The sequence below is a fragment of the Anser cygnoides genome, chromosome 9 (genome assembly GCF_040182565.1).
Source record: "Anser cygnoides isolate HZ-2024a breed goose chromosome 9, Taihu_goose_T2T_genome, whole genome shotgun sequence".
NCBI lineage: Eukaryota > Metazoa > Chordata > Aves > Anseriformes > Anatidae > Anser > Anser cygnoides.
The window spans coordinates 22,464,070-22,488,589 of NC_089881.1; the positions used below are offsets into that span (position 1 = coordinate 22,464,070).

At 44.3% G+C, this 24,520-nt stretch overlaps 1 protein-coding gene across 6 annotated transcripts in view; it reads left to right on the forward strand.

Moving 5' to 3' along the window:
- The window catches only part of MECOM (MDS1 and EVI1 complex locus), a 318,248-nt gene that overhangs the window by 129,375 nt on the left and 164,353 nt on the right, over nucleotides 1-24,520 (forward strand). For all 6 annotated transcript variants that reach the window (XM_067001967.1, XM_067001968.1, XM_067001969.1 and 3 more), the window contains exon 2: nucleotides 9,905-10,254. In XM_067001967.1, the coding sequence (XP_066858068.1) occupies nucleotides 9,905-10,254 (350 nt within the window). The remainder of the gene's footprint in view (nucleotides 1-9,904; nucleotides 10,255-24,520) is intronic.

Genomic DNA, 24,520 nt, shown 5'->3' on the forward strand with positions numbered 1-24,520 from the left:
CTGACCTCGGGGTGCGAGATGGAGACAAACAGCGATGGGGTGGGATGGGACAGGAGAGGGCTCTTCTTTCTTCTGCCCTTCCTCCCTCCTGCCCCCTTGCTAAATCTGCACTTGGGAAATTAGTGCACTGAGAGAAGATGAGAAGGAAATACTATTTTTTTTTTTTTAAGGCTTGTAAGGGAAAGATTACAGCGTGGCAAAGCAGCGCTGGTGGCTCTTCTTCGTGCCGAGCATGTGTTCCCTGTGCGGGCAGTTGGCCTTGTTGCAAGAAGCCTCATGTTTTCCCCCTTCCTCTTCCACAAAGGCCAAGGAAAATAATTGCTACAAGTCCTTGTAGCTCATCACTCTCATGTATGTCACTTTTTTTCTGGAAAAAATAAGCTATCCTGGAAAGACAAGGGAGAATTTTAAGTATATTTGATGGGTGCAGATTTCTTTTGCCTCCTTCCCTGTGTAAAGCCATACGACCACTGACTGCAGCTTGCTCTAGGGCACGTAACTTTACCTGGCTGTGCCTGGGTGCATGCAGGACCTGCATCAGTCCCACAGACGAGCCTTATCTGCATCGCTGCTGAAATTATCATTCCCTTTAAGTCCTGGGCACAAGTCCCACCGACCTTAACGGGCCGATAAATCCCAGTTTGCTGGGACAGCCCCGCCTTCCGAAAGGTGCCAGGAAGCACAAACGTTTTATTGATCATAAATACTTTGTTGATATTAAAATTGATAACTGATTATATAAAACGTACGGCTGTGAGAGGTGAAATCCGCATTGTCAGAACAAATGCCGTGGAAGTGTTGAGAAGGAACAAGCAGTGTCTGGGGCAAAGAGAAGGTCAGATTGGTGTAGATAACGTAGATAAACCAGAAGGCTTTTTTTGCTGGAAAAGTGAAACTGGGAAGATTGTCGCGCTGTGAAAACGTGTGTGCATGTTGTGTTGGGTGAGGTACCCGTAAGAAGGATGCGTTGAAGCTCTGAGTGCCAGCCAAGGACTGAGGTTTCACTAAAACAAAGAACGAATTGCAGTTTCTGTCTTGGGGAATACCCCCACCCAAAGCAATTCCATCATGCGGGGATAAAAGTGGTCTTCTGTACAGCAAAATAAAAACTGCTCCAGAGGTTTTCTTTCCTTTTTTTTTTTTTTTTTTTAAATGTAGTCACTTTTCTCATCCACCAAGCTGGCTATAAATGTGTGCTGACGCCCTACAGAATGACACAAAATCCCCCAGCGCATGCACCATGAAGTATGGTTGCTCTGCAGGTTCCTGGTTTTCCAATCAGCTAAGTACCTCGTCCGGGGCTGCGTGACTTGGTGGAGGTGCAGCTGCAGCACGTGCTGCTGAGAAGTCACTTGCAGGAAAAATTGTGGCCTTGTATCTCCTCGGAAACAGCTGCTGGAAAGCGGGCTTGCCAGACCTTGCGACTTTGAAGTGGACAGCATTGTAGAATTAATTACTTGATCCTTCCCCTGATTAGCGTACTGGTTATGAGTATTTCTATTAGCATTTCAAGGACTTAACTACAGTGCATCACAGCGTCACTCCAATATAATTAAGACTCACTGTAATTGCATAATTAAAAACCTGTCTGCCTGCTGGTACAAAGCCTTCTGTCTGCAGTACAGCAACTCAGGTTTCCAGGGGAAATCTCCAAACCCCAGCCTTCCCTGAAGTACCTGGCTATAGCGCGCAGACGGGGCAGCACTGGTGTCACACGTGCCTTCCGTCTCCTCTGGGAAGGAGTCTGGGAAACTGCAGCTCCTGCTGCACCCCAAACCTGATGGGTTGGGCTGATGCTGGGGGGACGAGGACAGGAAGGGGTTAAATTCCTTTTTATTTGTAATGCCCTTGTGAAACAAAACTTCATGACCTGGCTTTTTTTTTCTTTCTTTTTTTTTTTTTTTTTCCTTCAAGCGATTACACTCTGGCACATTCTAACGGAGCGAATGCATTTGTGTCTCAGGAGCGTGCACTGCCAGATACTGACATGTTCAACATCTCCTGTGGCTTACCAAACACATCAGGGATGTGGACCTCCCTCTGTTTTCTCATTATGCCAAATAATGAAATGTGGAAATAATTCTAATCCTTTCTTCTGGTGGTGCCGTACCTCTGAAAATATGATAAACTCAATCCAATTAAAAGTCATTACCTCTCCAAGGCTCAGTCTCTATCTATAACCTTTGTTTTATAATTCACTCTGTTATCTGTCTTCATTATAATTTGGTGGAATAGTCATCTTTTATTACTGCTTGCTGTTAGAGGGGCATGTGATTTCCAGTGCTACTTGGTGACACGTCTCAGTTTAAAACAGTGAAGGTCCGCTAATGAGTAAAAAGAAGTTCAGTTACCCTGATTTATTACATCGAGATAACATTTCATTTACATTGATTATAACACTGTAGGTTTAAGTAATTGTTTTGGTTTAAAAATGTTCTTTTGCAGCAATAGTTTTCACCATGTCAGGGACTGTTAAGGTGCGTTACCTTTCCTGTCTTACCGCAGCTGGTGTGGATTTAGTCAGATTTTGGTGCCGGTTAGTATTTTCTAAGTTGGCGTGAGTCAAATTCCTATAAATAAGCGGCTGATCTCACTAACTCACGTTTAACCTTCCTGTCCTTAGTTTTCTCCTGAGCGTGTTGGCTTCTCATGCCACGTCAGTATGAGAATGTGTGTCGTGTTTCCCATTATGCGACCAAATAATGAACAGAGCGGGGTTCCTCTGCTCCATTTCCCTGCCCTAGCAGTGACCAGCGCCCAGGGCTCAAAATTTCAAGGCAGATTTTTTTTCCCTTGGGTCTTCTCCGTAGAAGAGCTCTTCATGAAGAGCGCTAGCAGTTGTGTCTCTGCTGGCTTGCAATACTTCACTGAGATACAAATCCAAGCTATTAGAGCGTCAGCGTGCCCCAGGCTGCCTCTCCAGCCGGCGCGGATCTTTGCAGGCTCCTCGCTAGCTGCCGACCTGGCCCCCGATACATCAAACCCTGCAGCTGGCATCTCCCTCCTCTCCTACCCCCGCTCTCTGTAACCGAGCAAAGATTTTGAAAGTCAAATATATATTTATTCCATTGAGGAAACTTTATCAACCAGGACCAAAGTTTATTGGCACTAGCCAGTGATATAATGGGTAGTTTAAAACCTGCTAACTGCAAATAATTTTTCAGTAGTGTTTATGATTGCAGTAGGCTCTAACAGACCAGAAGTACAGATAACATAAATATTTCTACCAGAGATGATTGTACTGGAACTATAAATAAAATTAGGCTTAACTTGTAAATAAATTCAGGGAATGCCAGCCAACATTTATAATTCTTTGTTGCTGCATGTAATACAGTAATTTATATGAAAAGTGCACGGGAACGCAAGCAGCCAAATTTTGCTTTCCAGTTACACAGGTGCAGCTTCCCCTGACATCAAGGAGAGCGGCTCCCGTGCAAATGAAAGCCGAATTTGACCCCCAGTCTCTCAGTGCTGGACCCTAATTAAAAGGCAGTGTCTGGTCCCCATCAGATGCTTTTGACTGTGTTACTCAATTAGACATGAATGACACTAGACAGAGCACCAAACGCTACTAGTTATTGTACGGGCTGATGGTGAGGATTTCCAGAGCCAGCAGGCAGTTCCCCATGCAGTTGCTGTGTTTTGGCTTTGCTGGGCTGGAATTATCCTCCCTCAAAGGCTTGATGTTCCCGAGTGTGTAGCTTTGCCAATGTTTGCCTATCACCGGTTTTCTCCTGTGCACTCGGAGCTCGTCCTGCCCAAGAAGCTCACTTCTGCTTGCAACATGTGCCTCTCGCTGCAGGGTTTTGGTTTTCAGAAATTTAAGATGCAAAAGCTGCTTTGCATGGTAGGAAAAAGTTTTGCATTTGTTGGGCACTGCTTCAGGTGAGTTTTCCACCTTGCTGCTGCTGCTGCACATCTTGCAAGGATGCACGAGAAACCGTCTGCAGCACCAGACCCTTTGCATGCAGCACTGCAGCTGTGCTCAGACTGAGTTCTCTTTCCATCGCAAACAGATAAGTCAGGCCGTAGTGGAGCCCTGTGCAAACTTGGTGATTTCAGTGCTGCAGCCCCAAAGCGTGCTGTGCTCAGGGCATCTTGGGCTGCCTCGCTTGCCTTACTATGTCTGCGCAGCTTTTGCTACAACTCCCTCTCCTGCCGGAGCCGCGCAAGGGCTCTGGGTGCGGTGTGAGGACACAGGGCTTGATGGAGCCGGCTGCACGAGTGCGACCGAAATCTGCAGCAGAGAAAGCGTGAAGGGAAGGCTGAAATCTGGGCTCCACATTTCCCTCTCATTTTGTTACAGCAGGGTCAATCTAAAGAAATTTGCCTGACTTGGCTAATGCTGGGACAGACACTGATCTCATTTATTCTTTGGTGGAGGTCTAAGGCAATTACTCTGGATTGAAGAGTCAAGTAGAAGAAACCAGAATCTGGTCTTTGGGGCAAATGATGGGCCTGGCACGTGGTGCTTCTTCCCCCTCGCTGTCATTGCACAGCCCATGAGCACAAGACCCAGATTTGCTGTCCGTGAGCATCGTCTCACTGCACCACGGCTGGTTTCCAGGCTGGACCTGCTGAGTGTGCTCGGTTTTCTCCTGCTTTGGTGTAGGTCAAGCAATACAAGTGTGCAAAACACTGATGCCTTTGAAGACTAGCATTTGTGAAAGTACTTTTCCTTGGCAATTTAAGTAATGATTCGGAACTGCTTCAAGCACCGCATTTATCTCTAAACTTCCCGATAATCTCTTTTGTTTTACAACCACGCTTTGTATTTGTAAAGTACTTTTTCTCTCCTCTGTTACTTTTATGATTCTCACCTAACTGGGAATTACTAGCTCGATTCTGGTTAGAATCTAATCTCATTTGATTAGGTTTGTCTGATGCTTTTCACAATGGGGTCCTGCGTGGGGCCGCCAGGCTGTGGTACAATACAAATAACAATAAATAATTGGCATTAGCTCCAGCCCCACAGAGCAGTTCTGTGAACAGGGAGCGGCACAATCCAGTTTCAGGTACGTTAACTGATAAAATGTTCGAGTAATGTAGTTCTTGGCTGGAGTCCCTCCTGTGCCTGGAGATAGTAACCCAAGCTCTGTGGGTTTGTGAAGCTGAGGAACCTTCCCTGCTTCTCCTCCAGGGGACGTGGCGGTGGCCACCTTTGGCCGTGCCTCCTTGGTGCAGGGCTCTCCGGTGGCTCCCATGGAGTTCATCACCCACTCTGTGCTCCTTTAGAAGCTAATGGGTTTCCTTCTCTTAATTTTCTGCTTTTCCTGACCTTCTGTGTTCTAGACTGATGGTAGATACATTTTGTAATCAATCAGCCCTTGCCTGTAACAGGTTTTTTTTCTTTAATACTTGTTCAAACAGAAATTCAGATAAAGGTGTCCCTTTTGTATGCGAGAGGAAATGCCTGCTTCTTTTTCAGATACGCTTGCAAATACTGTGTGCTGATTTCCTCAGCGCTGAATAGAAATGTTTAGTCCAACAAACATATAAATGTACTGTGCTCTCATTAAAGGATCTGGCTTGGACCTTTGTGGTACATTCAGATCCAACCTGACCTTACTCAGGAGAAAGGGACTCATCCAGCTGATCCTTGTGTGCTCCCCTGAGCCCTCAGCAATGCCTTCACCAAAGGCACGCTCAGCAGCCCTGGTGGAGATCGAAGCTCCAGGCCTCATCCTTCTGTGTCTGCTGTTTCTCACCTTAGAGAAGTGGCAAGCACAAACCTGCCTGTATCTTGGCTGGAAAGAGCCCCTTCCACGTTTATCTCAGCTCTTTATCCTGCTCGGAAGGCGATGGCATTAGAAACACTTGTGAAGTAGGCTCTCTAGATGCTTTTGCTTCTAGCCTGCCCCCTTCCTTCGGTGTAACCAGCCATCCAGTTTATCTTTAAGGCATTGGTGGGCACGTGGGTGACCCCAAGTGCAGAGAATGAGATTTAAGTGCTAGAGAGTTTCTTAGTCAATAGCAGTTTGGGGAATGCGTACCCTCAGGCACAAGCTGCCCAAAGAAAGGCAGAACAGTCTGGGAAGAGGAGGAGGGGACGTTAGGAGGGGTGTAACTGTACGGATGCCGATCTGTTGGTTAGGGGCAGGCTGGGGTCTGCAGATCGGGGCACAGACGTGGTCCTCGGAGGAGGCTGGCACGTCCTCGGGCCTCGGGGAGGTGCCAGGAACCAGCAGGGCGCTGCTCGCCGATGGAAAGCGCGTTGGGCGCAGGCAGCCGCTGCTCCCGCAGCCGTTCAGCCTCCTGCCTCATCGCTCTTGGCAAGGAACAGCGCCCCGAGCTGCTGAGAAACATCCGAAAGGAGGAAGTCGTCTTCTCCCGGCCACGCACAGGAGCCCTCTGGGTCTCGAAGTGACCCCAGGCCCCCGGCGTGCGGCCCTGGCGCAGGACTGCCGGCCTCATCGGGCACATGCCCAGCGCGCAGCCACGTGGGCTCCTTCCTGCTGGCGTGCAAGCTTGTGTCAAAAGTGCAAACACAGGTGTCCACCCTGGGCTTTTAGTGGCAATTAACCTTTCCTCCTGGGTTTCCTTTGAAGGTTGCTCATGTTTTTATTGCAAAATAGCAGCGAGGAATTTTATGGAGGCTAATATCTGAACTTGCACATTACCTAATCTCCTCTGGTCCCTTATCAGGGGCCTTGATTTTGTTTCATCCCGTTTCTAGTGGGGATAATTATTAGGCTTTATAGAAGCCATCTTGAATTTCAGAACTGTGGTGTTATCTGTGTGAATGACTTGCAGTTCTCTGGGAAATGATGCTTGCAGGCGCAGTCCCTGGGTCTATTCCTAACCTCACGAGAATTTGCTGTCAGTCAATATACCAGTGTTTTGCTGCAAGTCCCTCTGATCCAGTTGGTGTAAGTTTTAATGGGAATGGTCCCACACCCTTTGGAAACAAAGATCAGACCCTCAGTTCATGTACATTGATTTCAGCATGGCTCCTTCTATCAGTAGTATTACAAACGTATCTAAATGGCCTTCCTTCGCTTGGCCAGCAATGATTCAACTTCTTGTTTATTTTGAGGTTTTAAAATATATTTTTGCTAGAATCTGTTGCTATTTCAGGCAGAATAATATTTCAGTAATCTGTCCTGCCCACACCTCCAGGGCTTTGGGATATATATATTTACATATATCCAGATGCACATTATATTTTCCAGAGTTTTCAAACTGCGAGCCCGTTTCTGACTGCGACACTGGGTGCGGCTGCTGGAAATGAAAGGAGTCACAATAGAGCAGCGCAAACGGGCTTGTCATCCTGCCAGCCTTCCAGCGCCGATTTATCAGCGGCAGGTTTGACCCTATATGGCTAAAACGAGCGTAGCCAGAAGGACTGAGATAAGTATAACCGGGGCCTTTGAGTCTGCGAGAGAGAAATTAAACTGGACTGTCCCAGGGGGAGAAGAAACATCTGCAAAGCCGAGCTTGCTGGAGGTTGGAGGCGCAGCTCGCGGGTCATGGTCATGGTCGTGGTCATGGTTGTGGCTTGGTGGGGCTGTGGGGATTTTCCCGAGCTCCTTCATGCTTTGGTGGAGTAGAGTCAGGCACAAGGAGAGCCTTGGTTTTACGAGGCACTCCCTGGCGGAACAGGAGCAGCAGCAGTGAGTGCGTGAGACGGGCTTTTTAAGGAGTTTGGGTGCCAGGCACCCGGCTGTCATGGAAAATCAGCAGGATTTAGATGCCTGAAGTTTTTACCCCCCCCCTCTTTCCAGTAAGCCATGTGCTTATCATCATCCAGATCACTTTCCTTGTGTGATTTCTCTTCCTGCAGCCCATGTGTATACATGGTTTTGTGTTTTTTTTTTTTCCTGTTTCAAAACCAGCTGAAGTCTTTTAGGCCTGGCTGCAATCTAAACAGTCGGGGGAAGACATCTGAATGGGAGCGAGCCTGCTTGGGGTGGATGCAGCGTTGCTGCCGCCTGCATTGGTGGGGAGCGCAGTGAAATTTGGGGGATGCTCGGACCTGCCCCACTCACCAGTGCCTTCCCTGTGTGCCCCGGCAGCGCTGAATGTGGGACAGCAGCAGTGCCCCGGTGTAACGGAGATGGCTGCGGCCATTTCAGCGCAGGGCAGTGAAGTGAATCGTGGCATCCGTGTGGAGCTGGGTCCCTTCCCTTTTCACGGCACCTTTCCTGTCCCCTGCATCCCAGTTTTGCTGTGGGCCAGTCTTGGGCACGAAGGTTTAGGCAGAGGCTCGTAGTTGCAGCACGCGCCACGAGCCGTTGAGCATCTTTGCCAAACTCGGCACCACCGAGCTATTGCAGGCAGGATTTCTCAAACATAAGCGATGGAAAATCCCTCTGTGTGTCCATCTCAGCCAAATGGCGGGGTCGGTCAAAATTTTCTACTTCCCAGGCTGCCAGATATTAAGAAAGTGTCAAACTAATCGATACGGGGTTCAATCCTTAAAGGGCAGGGATTGCCTGCCAAGGCAGGGGCCGAGGGAACGGGTAGCTGAACTTTCCTGGGACACGCATGAGGTCATAGCCAGTGCCACATAAAAGAAAGAAAAACAGTTCATGGCTGTGAATAAATTGCTCACAGATGAAGAATCCAGTTTGCCAGTCATGTGATGGGAGCAATCTATTCAAATGATTTGTTACGTCCCAGGGTTTGTCTTAGGCAGCACCAGAAGCATGAAAGGACGGAGGGAATGCTGCAAGATAATGTGTAACAAAGATGTGAGAGATAATGGGCTATGACCAGGTTTTAGTGGAAAAGACATACGGTGCTAATCTACCATGGATAGTTTCTTAAATGAGCAAGAAATTGAAAGAACATTTTAAAGTTTCCTGTTTCTTCACTGAAACGGAGTCACTCTGGTCGCCACGCGCGGTGCAGCACTTTCATTTCTGGGCCAGCAAGAAACGCAAATGGTCTCGTGCCCAGACTGAGCATCGCCCAACTTCACTCCTTGGAGAACGGTGCTCACACCTCTTGTTTGGGTTATAATTAAATGGAATGCATTTTGCTGCATAGGAAAAGTACGTTAACACTAATAAAGTTAAATGAATGTAAATAATGAAGGTTTTTGGTTAGTTTGCATTTTTGCCTCGTTTGCCTACATTGGGTCAGCGCAGCTAAAACCCCTGCTGACATCACCCTGAGTTTTTTTTGACTAAAAGGAATTTACAATCAGCCTTCTAGTTCGAGCTGTCAAAAATAGTGAATTTTTCCCTTTTTTCCCTTTTTTTGTTTGCTGGCTAAGACTCAAAGATGAAGGTGTTTTTTTTTTAATACATTTTGGATCCACCCCCATTTTTTTTTCTCTTTTTTTATTGTAACTGTAAGAGGAGAAGGTTCATATTCTCTATAAGGTGCAGTTTAGATCCCGAACTTACTTATTTTAGACCATTGAATTTCATGGAGGTCAACGGTGTGACGCTGATTTACATCAGCTGAGGTTCTTGCCAATAGTTATGTGGTAGGCTGGATCCTTTCCTCCAAAGACTAATTGGAGGCCATCAAACTTAATTTTGGCTACTTTAGGTTCAAGCTGTCTCTCTGAACGACCAGTAAAGCTTTCCTGCCTTTCAGTTCACTTAGATTTCACTTGTAACGTATAATGCTGGCTTTCAGTTGCGATTTCAAAGGGTATGCAATGCAACGCGCTGTATCTGGACCAGATTGGACAATAGGGTGTGCCTACAAATACATCTGTATGTAATTCCCTCGCTTGTGTTCCGTGATGTAAACCACTTTTGATGTCAGGAGCGCTGAGAAATGCCGTGCACCCCCAGGCCTGCAGCAGGGAGAAGGCTCCGCTCCTCGGCCCGGTGATCGATGAGGGCGCCGCCCGCCTAGCAAACTGGCCTCTGCATTTCATGAAGGAGTTTCATACGCAAAAGCTGTCAGGATGTTTCAAACCCTACTGTTTGGCTTTCTGTTTCAGGTGATGAATGTCTGTATGAAAGCTTTCCTGAGCTTCCCTTGGAGGAAGTGCCAGAAGCTGATGGCGAGGCTGCGAACGCCCAGTGTCCGACGTCCGTCAGCATTCAGGAGCCGTCTTCTCCAGCAACCTCCAGCGAAGCCTTCACGCCAAAGGAGAGCTCTCCTTACAAGGCTCCGATATACATTCCCGATGACATTCCCATTCCTTCAGAGTTCGAGCTCCGAGAATCCAACATTCCTGGAGCGGGATTAGGGATATGGACCAAAAGGAAGATCGAAGTCGGGGAAAAGTTCGGCCCTTTCGTGGGAGAGCAGCGGCCACACCTTAAAGATCCCAGTTACGGTTGGGAGGTAAGACACTTTGCATTCTTTCGGTCTGTTGAACTCTCTTGAATGTCTATAAACACAGAGGTATTTGCAGAATTTGAGTCCTATCCTGCAGCAGCCGGGGAATATTTGTGTACGCTCAGACTGCTTCGTGGCCTTGCTGTGCTTTCTGGATGAAAATGAATGTTAAGAAAAAAAAAAGGAAAGGAAAGGAAAAAAAAAGCAGGAGTTATTGTTGCTCTTCATGCATGAAATCTGTGTGGGTGGGTATTGGCAGGTGACCTCCCTTTCTGGGAAGGAGAGGCAGAAGCTGTGTTATCGGAACGTTTCTGTGCTGTTCTCAGCTTGTTCACGAGCAGCCCTGCCGTGCGGCTGGGGGTGAGGGACCTGCAGGAGACACTGCACAATGTATCTGAAAAGAAACTGGGTGCTGCTTTCAGTGCTGTGCATCACCGCTTTCTGGTGACAGCAAGTAGTGCAGCCCTAAAATCTAGGATGGTGTCGCTAAGTTGCTATTGCAGCCTCATGCTACTCGGGGGCTTTGAAGGCTGGGGGTTTGATCTTGCCTCTATTCAAATCAATGGGAATTTTGCCATTCACTCAGTGAAAGTATGTTTGGATGCTAGTGTCAGAAGCCGAGCACACATGGGGATGGTGTGGATCGTGTTACTTCTGCATATGCTCTGAGAAATGTTGCTTTTCATGGAGGCAAAGACTTCCTTGGGCGAGTACTGTGGTTGTCTCTTGCATTCCCTGCCTTCGGGGGCAACATGTTTTCCCTGCCATGATATCACAGGGCAGTGGTCCTGTTGAACTTTTGCCTTCGTGGTAGTGGGAAGGAAATTTCCTCTTATACCTGGCACTAAAAGATATCCCTGGTGGGCCATGGGGCTGTAGACTGAAAGCAGTGAGGTCGGTTGTGTTAGGGTGGGTCAGTCAAGCCCCAGCCTGAGTCTAGACGAGGGTATAATGCAATGTAAGAAACACTCTTGCGTAGTTTTATTTGCAGCTTTAACAATGTGCTGTAGAAATGGAGTACAATCTCAGCTTGCCATCTGTATTCTCCCTTTGGTTTCTGATTAGGGGAGAAGTGTTGGGTTTGTGCGGCTCTCCAGGGCTGCGGCTGACCTCGGAGTGAATGGGAGTTTCATTTTCCCAGGAAAACAGAGTTTCTCTGTGGAGCAGAGCCTCACAGATATAGTGGATAATAAACATTTGGTTTGCTCTTAACTGTCAATAAATACTTGGTGAGTTCATTCCAGACGTCCCATCCAGTTGTTTAAACACTTTTGAGAGCGGTGACAATAGGACAGAATAGTGTCGGCAGAAATTATAGACTTTGCGGCACTCTATCAAGTTAACAGACCCTGATGCGATGTAATTGCTGGTGAGAAATCTTTATTTTTTGACCACGGCACCAGGAAACCATAAAAGCTGACTTTTAACCACACCACAATTCAGCTCAGGTATTGATATCAAAAACTGGAACCAAACTGCCGAGGCACAGCTGTACTTGCAGGTTTAACACATCAAAATTTATGCATCTGGGGCTGGATTTTTGGGTGGTGCAGTTCAGGTTGCTCCCCCACCCCCAGAAATCAAAGGAAAGCCGTCCTTATATCCATACCCTTGGGTACTGATAATAATATACTGCAATAGTAGACAGTAGTTCTGCTGGCTCAGATATTTAGGATTTTGGAGCCTAGTGAATCCAAACAAGAAATGCATATCTTGATACTGTTGGAAGCCCAGCTGGCGGATTTGAATCCCTTTCACACGGCAGGACTCGTGCCTTTCGAACAGCGTTACGTGTTCGGGACAGCTGGGGAGAAGCTATTGAAAAGTGCTGGAGGGAAATCACACAAAATCAACAGTCAGGCTCCCTCTGCAATTTGGCCACTCATCCATAAGTACTCTGCAGTGCTCAAGGGAGCCTGACACTGAATATTTTTCCAACAAGTGGGTTAAGGACGTTTATTGGAATGGAAGGGAGACAAAGAAATGCTGGTTACCAGAGTTTATACAAAAAGTGAAATGGTGAGCAGTGAAGATTAAGGCTAAAGGACAGAGGGGGGGTGTGGTAGCACAGGAGAAGACTTTAACCTCTGTCCCAGCCCCGATGCTCACCATCACGCCGCTCTGGAAACCAGCATCTCTCGGGCCTGTGCCCTGGTGGAAAAAAGGGAGAAAGGAACTTAACGGTGTGAGGGCTCTGGGAATGTCACGGAAACATGGGATGGTGAGGGAAAAGGTACCATTTAGCCATGGTTCTGTACAGGCTGGGGAACGCAGACTTTTCTGGTGTCATTTTGTCTGCCCACATGGGCACTTTTGGGAAACTGGACATTTCTGCCAGGCGCCGATAAGTCAGTGAGCGAACAGGCATGGGGGATTCGGTCTGCTGTTGCTGTGTCAAGGTAAAATTTCCTTATTATTTTCAGCAGCGGAAAGATGGAGCCAAAGTTTCTGTATGGTTCTGACTCTGGGTTCAAGTGACTTTGTAGCACGAGAAGTTTTCAAATATTTCAAATATTTATGTATTTATATATATATATTATTTATAATAAGTACTGTGCTGGTACTTGCTTGCCTGGTGAATGGCACCAAGGTAGCTGCGATCACGATGTTCTTTTGTGATTGATTCTACGCATCTCCTGGGGTAGTTCGTGGTGCTGTAAAGGTAATCTGTGTCTGGTGGCTTCAGGAGGAGGTGGAGCACAATTTTGGCTGATGGTGGTGGTGGCTGCCTGCCCTGAAGCTGCTGCTGGTGGGTGTGAGGAGCTCGATGGGGCGGTCCCTCAATCTGCTCCGACTGCTGGATCCACAGGCCAAAAAGAGCATTTTTCTGTGTCCTGGCTTGCTCAGTGCTTCCCCTGACATGTACATCACTCAGAATGATGCAACGTTGCTTATTTTTGTCTATTTATTTAATTTTCTTTAATAGATTCCCCTGCTACTACTGTAAGCATGATTAAGTTACTGGGAAGCCTGTCTTCCCAATTTATACACATTTCTCTGAGTTCAGGCTGAAACACTGAACATACAGTGGCGTTTGACTTTCAAAGATGTTGAAGGAATCTCTTTTTAAGAAAATAGTATAACCGTATTAAAATATTTTCAGAGGAATGCTGAGCAACTTGCTTTCAATTTTCTGATGCTTTTGTATTGCTGATTTGCTTCCCCAGCCCGACTGTTTAGGATTGCTCAGTAACCTAGAGCCTTTCAAATCAAAAACCTACATGCAGATTGCAGGGAAGAGTTTACAGCCACACACAAATTTGGACTGTAACTACATGTTTGGAAAGGACAATTTTATAATATGCTACGCTAAATCCCCAATGCAAAAAGATTGTCATAGTGCTGGGTATTTCCAGCTTTGGGATACCTGTGATGCTTGTGGCTATATTCCACCTGAGTCGGTACCGAGGGTCAGCAGGCGGTGCCTGGGAGGGAAGGGGAAGCTGGACGAAGTGCTGCTATTAACTTTTGCAGCCAGGCAGCTGGCGTAGAAAAATTTGCTGCAGAAAGCTCAGGAATTTCGTGGGGCCCGTTCCCGTGTCCCCCTGTAGCAAGGCTTCCTATGGCATCGCCGCAGAGTTTCATCAGAGCGAGTCTGAGAAAACAATGTCCATTGTGTCCATTTATACACTTCAGCCATAAAACACGCTGCGGGACAAAGAGAATTTGTTGTGATATAGTTGTGCTTGGGTCATGATTAGAGTGCTATGGACCGGTTTAAATGAAAAGCCATAAATTTGAATTTTATCTCGTTTTGTGGGCCTAGAGCGAAGCATTATCTAATCAGGTATTGGGTAGCTAAAGCACAAATCGAACCCGGGGTCACCGGACGGGGGAAAGGTCAAGCTTTTTTGCAGTTTGTCACCGTGGTTTTAGTATTTGCCAGCAGCCCCAATATCTAAGGGGGCTGCCTGGCTGTTTCTCAGGGATTGTTTGAAAAGGGAAAATTGACTGCTGCTTAATCAACAAGGAAAACAAGCTTTTAAGGGATGGCAGTAATTTTTTAAACAAAAGCAAGAAAACACAAATTTAGTGATTTCATCATAGTTCATGCCCTGCTATGAAAAACAGCTTGGAGAGTATTTCAAAGCAAGGCTTTATAGAGGTCACCAAAGCCAGTGCACCTATCTCCCACCAGCATCTTCCGGAGTATACTGAATATTCAAATCCAGGTCTCTCGCTGCTGTAGCAAACTCTAAAAAATCTCTTTCACAGGGACAATATCTTTGCAGGCCTTTTTATCCTAGACTTTGACTTCTTTATTGGGAAGGTAGAAACAGGAGCAATAAACTTTAATAAATCAAACTTGTCATAGAAGTGGAAAATAATTTAGAGCTTTATAAAGCATCATATAATCTGCTTATAGAGCAGAGTATATTTTCCGTTCATGACAGAGAGGCTGAAAAACATCACAGATTTGTTGGAGGATGTTTGAGTTGAGGCTATTACTTCTAAATGGAAATTAGGAGGCTATTTGTTTACCTCTCATTTCTGATATGCATCTTCGGGGAAAGCTGAGCAGCTTCCTAAAATCCGATCTGGAGCAAAGGCTTCCCACTGCTCAATAGGGACTAGAGGAGGTGCAACTTTAAGTTTCAGTTCTGCCCTCTTTGGCTTTCATTTGAAATAATTTCTAATTTAAATGTAGGTGTATTTGGAGGGTATTTATTTATTTCTTTATTTTCTTGGTATCTTTATGAAAAATAAATAATAAGTTACAAGTCATGAGGGTATAGGCCTTTAGAACTGGACTCTAAAGTGCATGTTCCCAGAACCATGTTGTAGTGCCTAAACAATAACTTGGTTTCCCCGCTGCTCTCAGCATCCAAAGACTTTCACTGCATTCGGTGGGAGTTACTGACTTATTCTTCTTGGTGTATCTGTTATCATTTTTGCATGCTCCTTTGGAAAACCTTTGTAAGATTGTTGAAAGCAGCATGTCTCTTTTCATAAAAACGGGACAAAATGATGCTGCTTTTAAATAAGTGGACATGAGATGCACACATCTTAAAACTCCTGTTAAGCTATTCTTAATAAACAGTGCTAGTGCTGAGGGAAATAACTTCCTCGTAGTTAGCGAAGTCACACGGTGCTGGAACAGTAATTGTGTCTTTTGCAAAACAGAAAAGTGAAAGGAACAACGTCTTCATTACTTCTGAATACTTTTCTTTGGGATATGGAGTATTTCCCATTGTTAAATAAATAACAACTTTTTATTTTTGCCTGGCACTTCATGATCAATGCTCTGATATATAGGTCAAACTTTCATTTTAGCTTTTCTTTGAATCGTCCTTAAGAGCATGAACATGCAGAGCAACTCCCCTTTGGACCAGGTGGCTGGAAAGTGATGGAGCATAATGCAGGTTCCTTGCCTACGTTTTCTCCTTGCGTATGTGTTTCAGCAGTAAAAGGATTTCAGAAATCGTTGCAAAATTACTGTTGAGGCAAAACCAGGAGTAAGAGTACGGGTTATTCTGTTATTTGAAATTAAAAAGGAATAATTTGTTTTCTAATGGGGGAAGGAGGGGCTCTCCTGATCTGCGCAAGGCTAACCTGGGTTTGCAGATTGCACACTCTCCTGGGTCAACAGACCATCCACTTCTGGCAGCTCCAGGTGGGGGCGAGATCCTTACCTTTTCTTCAACACGTAGGTGATGTTTTATCCCGTTTGGAGCTCAGCTTTGCAAGGCATCGAGCGCTCTGGCCGGGATCCAATAAAGCACTTAGGCACGGGCTTATCATCAAAAGGATTACCCAGGTGTTTGAGTTAAGCATGTGCTTAGCTGCTGTGTTAAGCTCTCTGCTAGGGACATAGCGTTCAGTGCCACATAGGACGGAGCTCATACCATATATCTTACCTGGGGTGAGCGTGCACGAGGGTGCTAAAGCCCCTAGAAAGCAGCTTGCAAAAAAGACATTACTTACAGTACTGCTGACACTGCCAGCCTGAATTCTTCTGTTATTTGCATCTGTGTCTCTTGGTGAGGCTGCAGCTGAGTTAGATATTATGGCAGAGATAGTCCCTGCTCTGAGGACAGACAGTTTGTAGTTATGAATCAGCAAACATCAGGTCCTTGAATAGCGAGGTACAAGCAGGTGGACCGGTCGTTCAATTCTAACCAAATATGTGACAACAAAATGGATCTGTTTGTCCTTCGGGTTGTTTTAGGTGGATGGGAGGAGGTTAGGACATGGGGATAACGCACAGAGTCATCTGCCATTGCCTTCTGCTACTGTTCTTTACTTTGTTTCTCCATTTCTCCTTAATTACTCTATTAACACGATTAAGCAGAGCCTCACGTTGTAAGGTTGGTGGGATGCGGTGCCCTGCTTTTTGGACTGAGCGGGTGCTGGTGTGGCACGGTTGTGAAACCTCGCAAAAAAACTCTGGGCAGCACCTTTGTCTTAAATAAAGCTGGGCTGGTTTGTGTAGCTCTGGCAGTTTCTCCACCTGATGGCCGGTGGATGCTCTGCCGTGTCCTTGACCTTGGGGGCAGGAAATCACCCCTTTCACGGCACAGCGTAAAGCCCCAGAAAGCTCTTCGTGGGTCTGTGTCTGTGTTCCCCACAAAGCCACTGAGGTTTTAGTTTAGTCAGGAGTGTTAGCTCCTGAGGGGAGCGCTGTGAGGCCATAAGGGCTGAGTGGACTTGAGAGCAGGAGCAGGAGGGGGAGAGGGAAGTTTCGTTACCCCCAGTTCTGCTCTGAAGGGGGTGAAGTTTCAGTAATTTGTATTCCTATCCAAAATACAGTGGTTATTATTTACTCAGATGTGACCTGGGTAGATTTTACTTAAATTCAGCAGCACTTGTCCAAGCAGGCAATAAATATGCCGAGGGAGGCCGGCATTGGAACAGATCTGTGAGATTATCAAAATATGAAGAAAAATCATTGTAAGATGTGTCAGATGTCCCTTTAAAAGACAGAGCCTGTAAATTGAATTTAGCTGTTAAGACAGACAACATCAGAAAGAAAAATAAAAAAGACAGAATTGAAGAGAATAATAATTGCATCTAATAGAACTGACAAACAATCATAATTCTTCCCATTAAATAAATATGTTATAAAGAATTTATTATGAAATGCCACATTATGCAAGCCAGGATTCAGAGATGAGTTCTTTGCATTAAGTACAGTAGATGCCATTAAGGAAAACAGTCAATATGTCACTAAGCCACGGCCTGTAAAATTAAATTGATTTGGTAAATGTAAGTAAGATAGATCTGTTTGCTTTCATCATCAATTTTGAGTGGGTGAACAGGTGATGTCACCAACCTGGGAGCGATAAAGATGCAGGACCATCTGGAAAGCTTTGTGATGGATGGGCAACTGCTTTTGGATAGTGACAGTGCTGTGGTACTTTGTCACTTGGGATGCAGTACTTAATAACTTTTCAATACCATCATAATAAATTTCACTGCCTTATTAATATAGAAATGGTGAGTTATTACTGTGATGGCTATTGTAAATAACAAGAGATGCAGCTGTCAAAAGCTGATTGTTTGGGCATGTTTCTTTAAGCAACACAGTTGACTTGGGATAATCAACGTATGTCTATACCAGCAGAGTTTATTGCTCTTGTCAAAAGAAAAAGCTGCATTATTCAAAAATTATATGAAGTCCATAATAAACAGGTTTAATATATTATCAGATTTTTCCTATAAGTTTCCTAACACAGAACAACAAATCATTTTTAATAATGCCTTTCCGTGTACAATAATATCCTTATGCTGTAATAATGTCCTTCCCTAACTATTCACAAAACAGAGAACTTCTGAAAACACAGAAAGGTATCTTTCACTCGTTGGAACACTTACAAAATTAAATCTCCCTATTTCATTAAAAGGCTACTTTTGATATAAAGCTGATGGACTCTAGCTGTGTCTTTCTTTTTTATTTTAATTGAACAGATGTAGTTAAAAGTAATCTACGACAAAGAAATACAGGCAAAATTATAACCATGTGTCCTTAAATACTGGCAGGAAAGAGCATCTGTGGGTGTTTTATGAAAGCCCAGGACTGCTCCGTGACATTGTTGTTAATGTCATCAGTCTGAGGACTGGAGAGAAACAAAATGCATAGATAGTTGTTAGCAGAAGATGAATTACCAGATCAATCATTTAGCACCATTCAGAGCATTATACCATTGTTCCCCGGGAAGATAATTAAATCAATGATGTCTTTCTTATTTGTGTAAAGAGGCACAAACTTGTAAAGAATATCTGAAGCTCCTCAAACATATTATTTCTGGATTTTTTTTTTTTAAACTATAGCGACCTTGCCTTTCAGGGTCTAGCTTTGTCCATCTTTTCAATTAAATGTCTCTCCACCATTTCTATTACTGCTGAAAAGAGAGCCAGCAGTCTATTAACAGGCAATAAAGTTCAGGAAGCCTAAGACTAGTTTCTTGGGTCAGAGGTGAAAATTACATACTAAATGAAACAAAGGTGTGTCTTGATGGCTCAACAAGCAGTGAAGAGACGAGCAAAAATGTGGGCAGGAGGAGGCAGTCATCATTAAACAGAAGCAAATGAAGACAGGAGGTAGTGTATGGCAAGAAGCTTATTAACCCAAACGAACATGTGCACTCCAGAGGACATAGCGCTGAGGTTTGGCATTTAAATCACCACATGACTGAAAGGTATTATTCAAATCTGGGCTTTTGGTCTAATAAAGAGATCACTAAAATTAAAAAAAAAATGTATAAATAAATTTAAAATTTCCTACATGCTAGGTCCTGCAGATACAGACATGTTTTTCAGAGTGGTTCAGACCCGTATTTGCTTGGAAGCAAGGAACAGAAAAATATAATTGGTTAATAGAGTATTTCCACTTCAGAGAGTATTAATATGATGTTTTTTTGAGGTGGCAGCAGTACTGGCTCCTAGCTGAACGATAGGTGGCACACACAGGAGGGAAGGCATAGGTTGTCGTAGTCCAGACTGATTTTATCACATTAACCGTGCAAACAATAAGTATTAATTTGGAAAAAAAAATACAGATGTTAACTAGCCCTTCTTTAAAGTGCAATCCCAGCACTTAAAGTGGAAAGATGTAAAAGATCCCACAAAAGGCATAATATTTCATCAGGTGAAGCCTGCAGCATAAAGGGGCTCTTGTGTATAGTGGGTTTCCCAAACTGTTGTTCTTAGTCTTAACTTGATGAAGTGTGCTGGCAACAGGTATGAAGTAGGCTTGCCTTCCCTTTCTGTCAGCTCTTACACTCTGTGTTGGAGACCTGGTGTGTAGCTGCTCGGGATTTTGGAGAGGAACTTTCATTGCCCCTGTGTCTTCTTGAAATGCCTCAAGTGGTAAGCTGGCTTTCTAGAGGCGTAGCTATCGCCGTATGCGTGTTTTATTCAAAATTACGCCTGAAGCTTCGTGTTTTCTAGGAGATTTGTGGTCATGGTATTTCTGTTGCTTACAGCAGGTGGATCTCGGTGGGTATTTCAAAACCGTGGCAGTTATGCTGATTTAGTGCAAAAATGTTGGTCTGTACAGAGTGGAAGTTGGGTTACGTGATAGCTTCATCACTACTGCATTTGCGGAAAATATTCTTTAGAGCCAGATTTTAAGCAGTTATCTAGTGATATCCTCTGCATAAGCTGCATGTGGCAAAATTTGCATGTGAATGTGGAAAAAGTAAATTTTCGTGCTAGTGTTAACTGCATCTACCGATTAGAATATCTACCTGAGCAGGCACACAAAGGAGCAGCTAACAAGGAGGAAAGAAACCAGCTTTATATCTTCCTTAATACTAAAACTAAAAGAACCCTATCAAAACTTCTGTGTGTGTGGAAAAAGATGGTGCTGACACCCAGTACAGAAAGCAAAAGCTGCAATGTGCTGCAGCTCCATGCACTGTCCTTTGAAATATATATATATATTTTTTTTTTTGTACAGAGAACATCTTACAGTTTTCCAGAAAAGAAAACATAATCTCCAGACAGAAAACATCTTACAGTTTTCCCCTGATTAAGACTATGCAAAGGGGCCTTTTTTCTCACTTCTTTGAAGATCTGTGGTCTCAAAATGCATTTCTCCAGCCCAGCTGACTGCAAGCAATGCCACTTCCTTTTCTTCCTTCATCACTGTTTTCCTCCTCTTCCTCCCATACCAGTGCTACCATCTTCTGTGTCATTCCAAAACCTCACAGCCAGCTGGGATCCTTGTTTAGCTTGGTGATAAACCCTGTATTTCCTTCTACCCAACCTCTCCCAAAGCCATTCTCCTCACCACATCCTTTGCCAGTCCCGTCCATCTCTGCACCTTATACCTCACCCTCATCTTCCTCACTTTATCTTTCACCAGCTCACTGGCCAAGGCCATACATACAGTCTCTGCTAAGCAGACTCTACCTGTCTTTCAGTGCATGAATATACTTTCATTTTCGGCTGCATCCTTTCCCGTCCCTGCTGCTCATGTCAGCATTTCAGCATCCCTCTGCCCATCCAGGCTTGGTGCTTCACCGCTCTCAGGGACGCAGTCTCGCCTGTACCTTCCTGCACTGCCTTTCCCCCACTTGAAATATCACTGCCTTCATGCTTGGCAAAGCTGCTCAGCCCCTACCAGCATGGGGCCCCACTCCTTGCTTTCAGAAGTGGTTTTCTCGAATCATCTCTTAAATTTGATGGTGTTGTTTTGAGAAAGACAACATCTCATTCTCTGGCCTCAAAGTCTGCTCACTGTCGCTGATGCAGGCTAAGCTGAATGAAACATGTATTTTAGGCAAAAATCATGATACCTCGTTTTCACGCCAATTTAAATAATTATTAGAAAATTACGACTTCAACAGAAGCTGCTGTGTTTGTAAAGAAAGCCTCGTGGTAGGGACTCAGCTCGGTGAGTTTGACTTGTTTGGCATTTGCATTCAAATACTTTTGTGCCTCTTAGCCACCGTTTAAACCTGACTATCTGCTTCCAGCACCCACGGCAACAAAGCACTTTTCTTGCACAAGCAGAAGACCAAAATTCTGTTTCTCAGCCCCAGCATTCCTGAATAAAATGTAGCCGATTGCAACAGTATCATTTCGGGTGTGATTTTTTAGTGGGTTTGAATGATACGTTTGAATGGGTTTAGAATAGGTGCTTGAGGGGCTTTTGTCCCCATGCTAATGCCCCGCAGCAGTGGGAGTCAGGAGGAGCGAAGTGATGACCTGCAATAGCAGACGGCTCCAAACAGAGCTGGATTAATGCGAAATGGGGCCCCGATCCCATCCACCGGGGGCCCCCATCCCATCCATCGGTGGCCCCGGTCTCCTCGTGGGCCCCACGAAGCTTCGCAGCCCAGCCCGTGGCCCTGCGGCCTCCCACCGGCCTGTCAGGCCTGCAGCGGCCCGGGGCCTGGTCACCAATTTTTGCCCAATGGGCTCGGCATTTTTTTTTTTTTCTCTCTATAACCACTACATTTGATGTGTTCTGGAAATTCTGCAGTAGCCTTCCCCCTCCTGCGATATGGCCAGGCTTGTTCTGTAGCGCTGAAAAAAAAAAAAAAGGAAAAAGGCCTTAGTGTTGGGAATTATAAATAATTTGATGCAACAGGTTTAAGTTACCATTTTTGTGGTGAAAAGAAAAGCTTAGCATGATCCAGATTTTCCTTGGTTTCCTCCCATTCTGCTGAGAAGCAGAGGTATTCACATTTCTTTGTCTAACAGTTTTATAATGTCTTAAGAGATTAACAGTGAGCATGAATGAGGGGCTCAGGATTAGACGACAAAAAGCCCGGGCCGGCCACTACCTTGTTTGCACATTTTACATTTTTCAGCATTGCCGAGCGAGTATAGAAACTAAGGAAAGATAATAAGGACCAGAGTCCCAAAAGTGTTTAGTGATTCAAAAAATTCAGATGCCATGTCAGAACTGACAGAATGATGGAGCATTATGTGGCAGGGCCCACTTTTTTGTCTTAGGGTAAGCTCTTGCCCTGAGTGAATGCAGATGTTATCGCAGGATCCCAGACAGACAGTCAGTGAAATGTGACAAGCTGTCAGCAAAGTTACACTACGTTGATTTTGCTAAAATATCCCAAAGCTTTATACATGCCTTTTTTTATATAGAAAACTCTTAGCTCAATCAATTGAAGAAAAAAAAGGGGGGGGGGGGAATGATTACAGTAACCTTTCTAGTCATAATCCTTTGAATGATGCAGACATGGCTGTAAAAGTTCTTGTTTTTCTTTTTTTTTTTTTGCTTTCTTTTTTTTTTTTTTTTTTAAAGTGTGAGGAAAGTTATCATCTAAACTATTTGAGGGTTGCGTTGGCATCAGGAAAATTTCTGAAAGCAAAGTGCATCTTGAGCATTCATGGTAAGGCTGTTAACCACATGTCATACCGTGTCAGTCACTCCCTGAATGATTTGGGTATTTACCCCTGTGAAATGCTTAGTCAAATCAGTAATAGCAGCAGTGAATCCTACCAGCACTCATCATGGCTTTCCCCTTAGCAGGATATCAGCTTCAAAACAGGGGGGTTAGGAGCAATTCTGTCTCCTTTACTTCCTTCTTTTTTTTTTTTTTTTTTTAATTTCAGAAATAGTTAAAAATTTTAACAATAAAAAAAGCTGTCAAAATTGAAAACAGAATTGGAAAAAGCATGTAAAGGGAGCTGGTTGAAACATGCTCAGAAATCAAGAATATATGTCAAATAGGGCAAATCAGTATGAATTAGCTGAATTCAGATGCTCTAAATTCATAGTGAGGCCAAGAGAATGACTTAAAATTTCTCTGAGAAATTTGATTTGTAAATATTATAACAAGATAAAGGTTTTTTAAAAATCTGAGCAGAAAAATAAGAGCTCTGTTCTGCATAATTTTAAATATTTAACTCTTAAAGAATCTGCAGTGAAGTTATGTTATTTATATGCCAATGCATTCACAGGACTGAGCTCGGTATTTTCTTGTTTTAATACTTCATTATGTTGAAAAGTATAAACATATTCTGGGAAACGCGAATATTTTTACACATGCAACTGATTTTCACTTCTGAATTAGAACTGCGTCAGATTCAAACTTTTACATAATTAGAGGACAGGGAGCATAAAATACTGATGTTTTCAATTTATTTCACAGATTTATTTTAAAGGTGTATTGCCTTATATAGGCAAGTAGATTTTGATTTGAAAATGTTAAAGCGCATATCGGTTTTGCCAGTAATTATATATATCATTCACAGAAACCCCTTTAATAGTGTGTATTCTTGTCTTATTACTGTTAGCTTAAATTTAAATTTAATGAGAAGGCTGTGTATAGTGGCACAAACCAATATATTTTTCTAGAGTGCAAGTTTCAGTGTGTTCATTCTCTTCTAAGCAGAGCAGAATAATGCATGTGATTTATAATCAATTTAAGTCTACTTTTGAATAAGATGGTCTTGTATTATTTGTTTCCATATAGCAAAAATATTAATTCACTGCTAAGAGCGGGAGAGAAGGGAAAACATAGCTGGGCTCACTTTAGTGCAATCTGTGTTATAACAAAATGTATTGCCACGCAGCCTAACAGCATCCCGGGCTCCTGAAAAATGAAATGCAAAGACACTTAGAAGATAACAACTTGCACGATGTTTTTGCAAAACACAGAACTAAACAATCAAACTAAATTGTGCATATGGAGGAAATGATTTAGAATATGTTTAGCTGGTAATCGCACTCATGCTGAAGTTTTAAATTTCATCTGTCTGCTCAGATCTATTGTGATCCATTAAGTGGCTTCCTTTTTTTCCGACAAATTGAATGCTGCAACTGCAAGGAGCTCTTTTGTTCTTTTAATTCAGTCAGCATGGAAATGATTTTCTCATTTCAGACCCTTTTCTGTCCTCTCTTCATTGTGTCAATAAAATAGAGTTGTGCAGAGCTGCTCTAATCAGCTTAGAGTGCTAATTCATTGCACTGGGATGCTATCTGGGTCCGGCTACAGGTGGGCACTATAAGGGGTCAGTCTCCAGGGGAGTCTAATTGTGTGTCTCCTGGGTCTTGTTTGCAGAATAACTGAAATCTCAAACCCCAGCTTAAGGAAGGAAGGGAAAACGCACACACGCAGGGTATGTGGGCACGCACTGTCCCTAGATGCGACATCTGGTCTCAAGTGGAAAGTTGTTCCCATTCTGGCACTTTTAGGGAGGGGAGCGCTTTAGTTCAGTGGCAAAAGTTTAATCGGTAACTTTGGGGGATCGTTTTTGAAATTTAAAAAGAGTTTGGTCATTTCTAGATAAACACATGCGAGAGTGAAGTTTTGGAGGCAGCTTTGGGCAGAGCCCGCCTTTCCCACACAGACGTGAC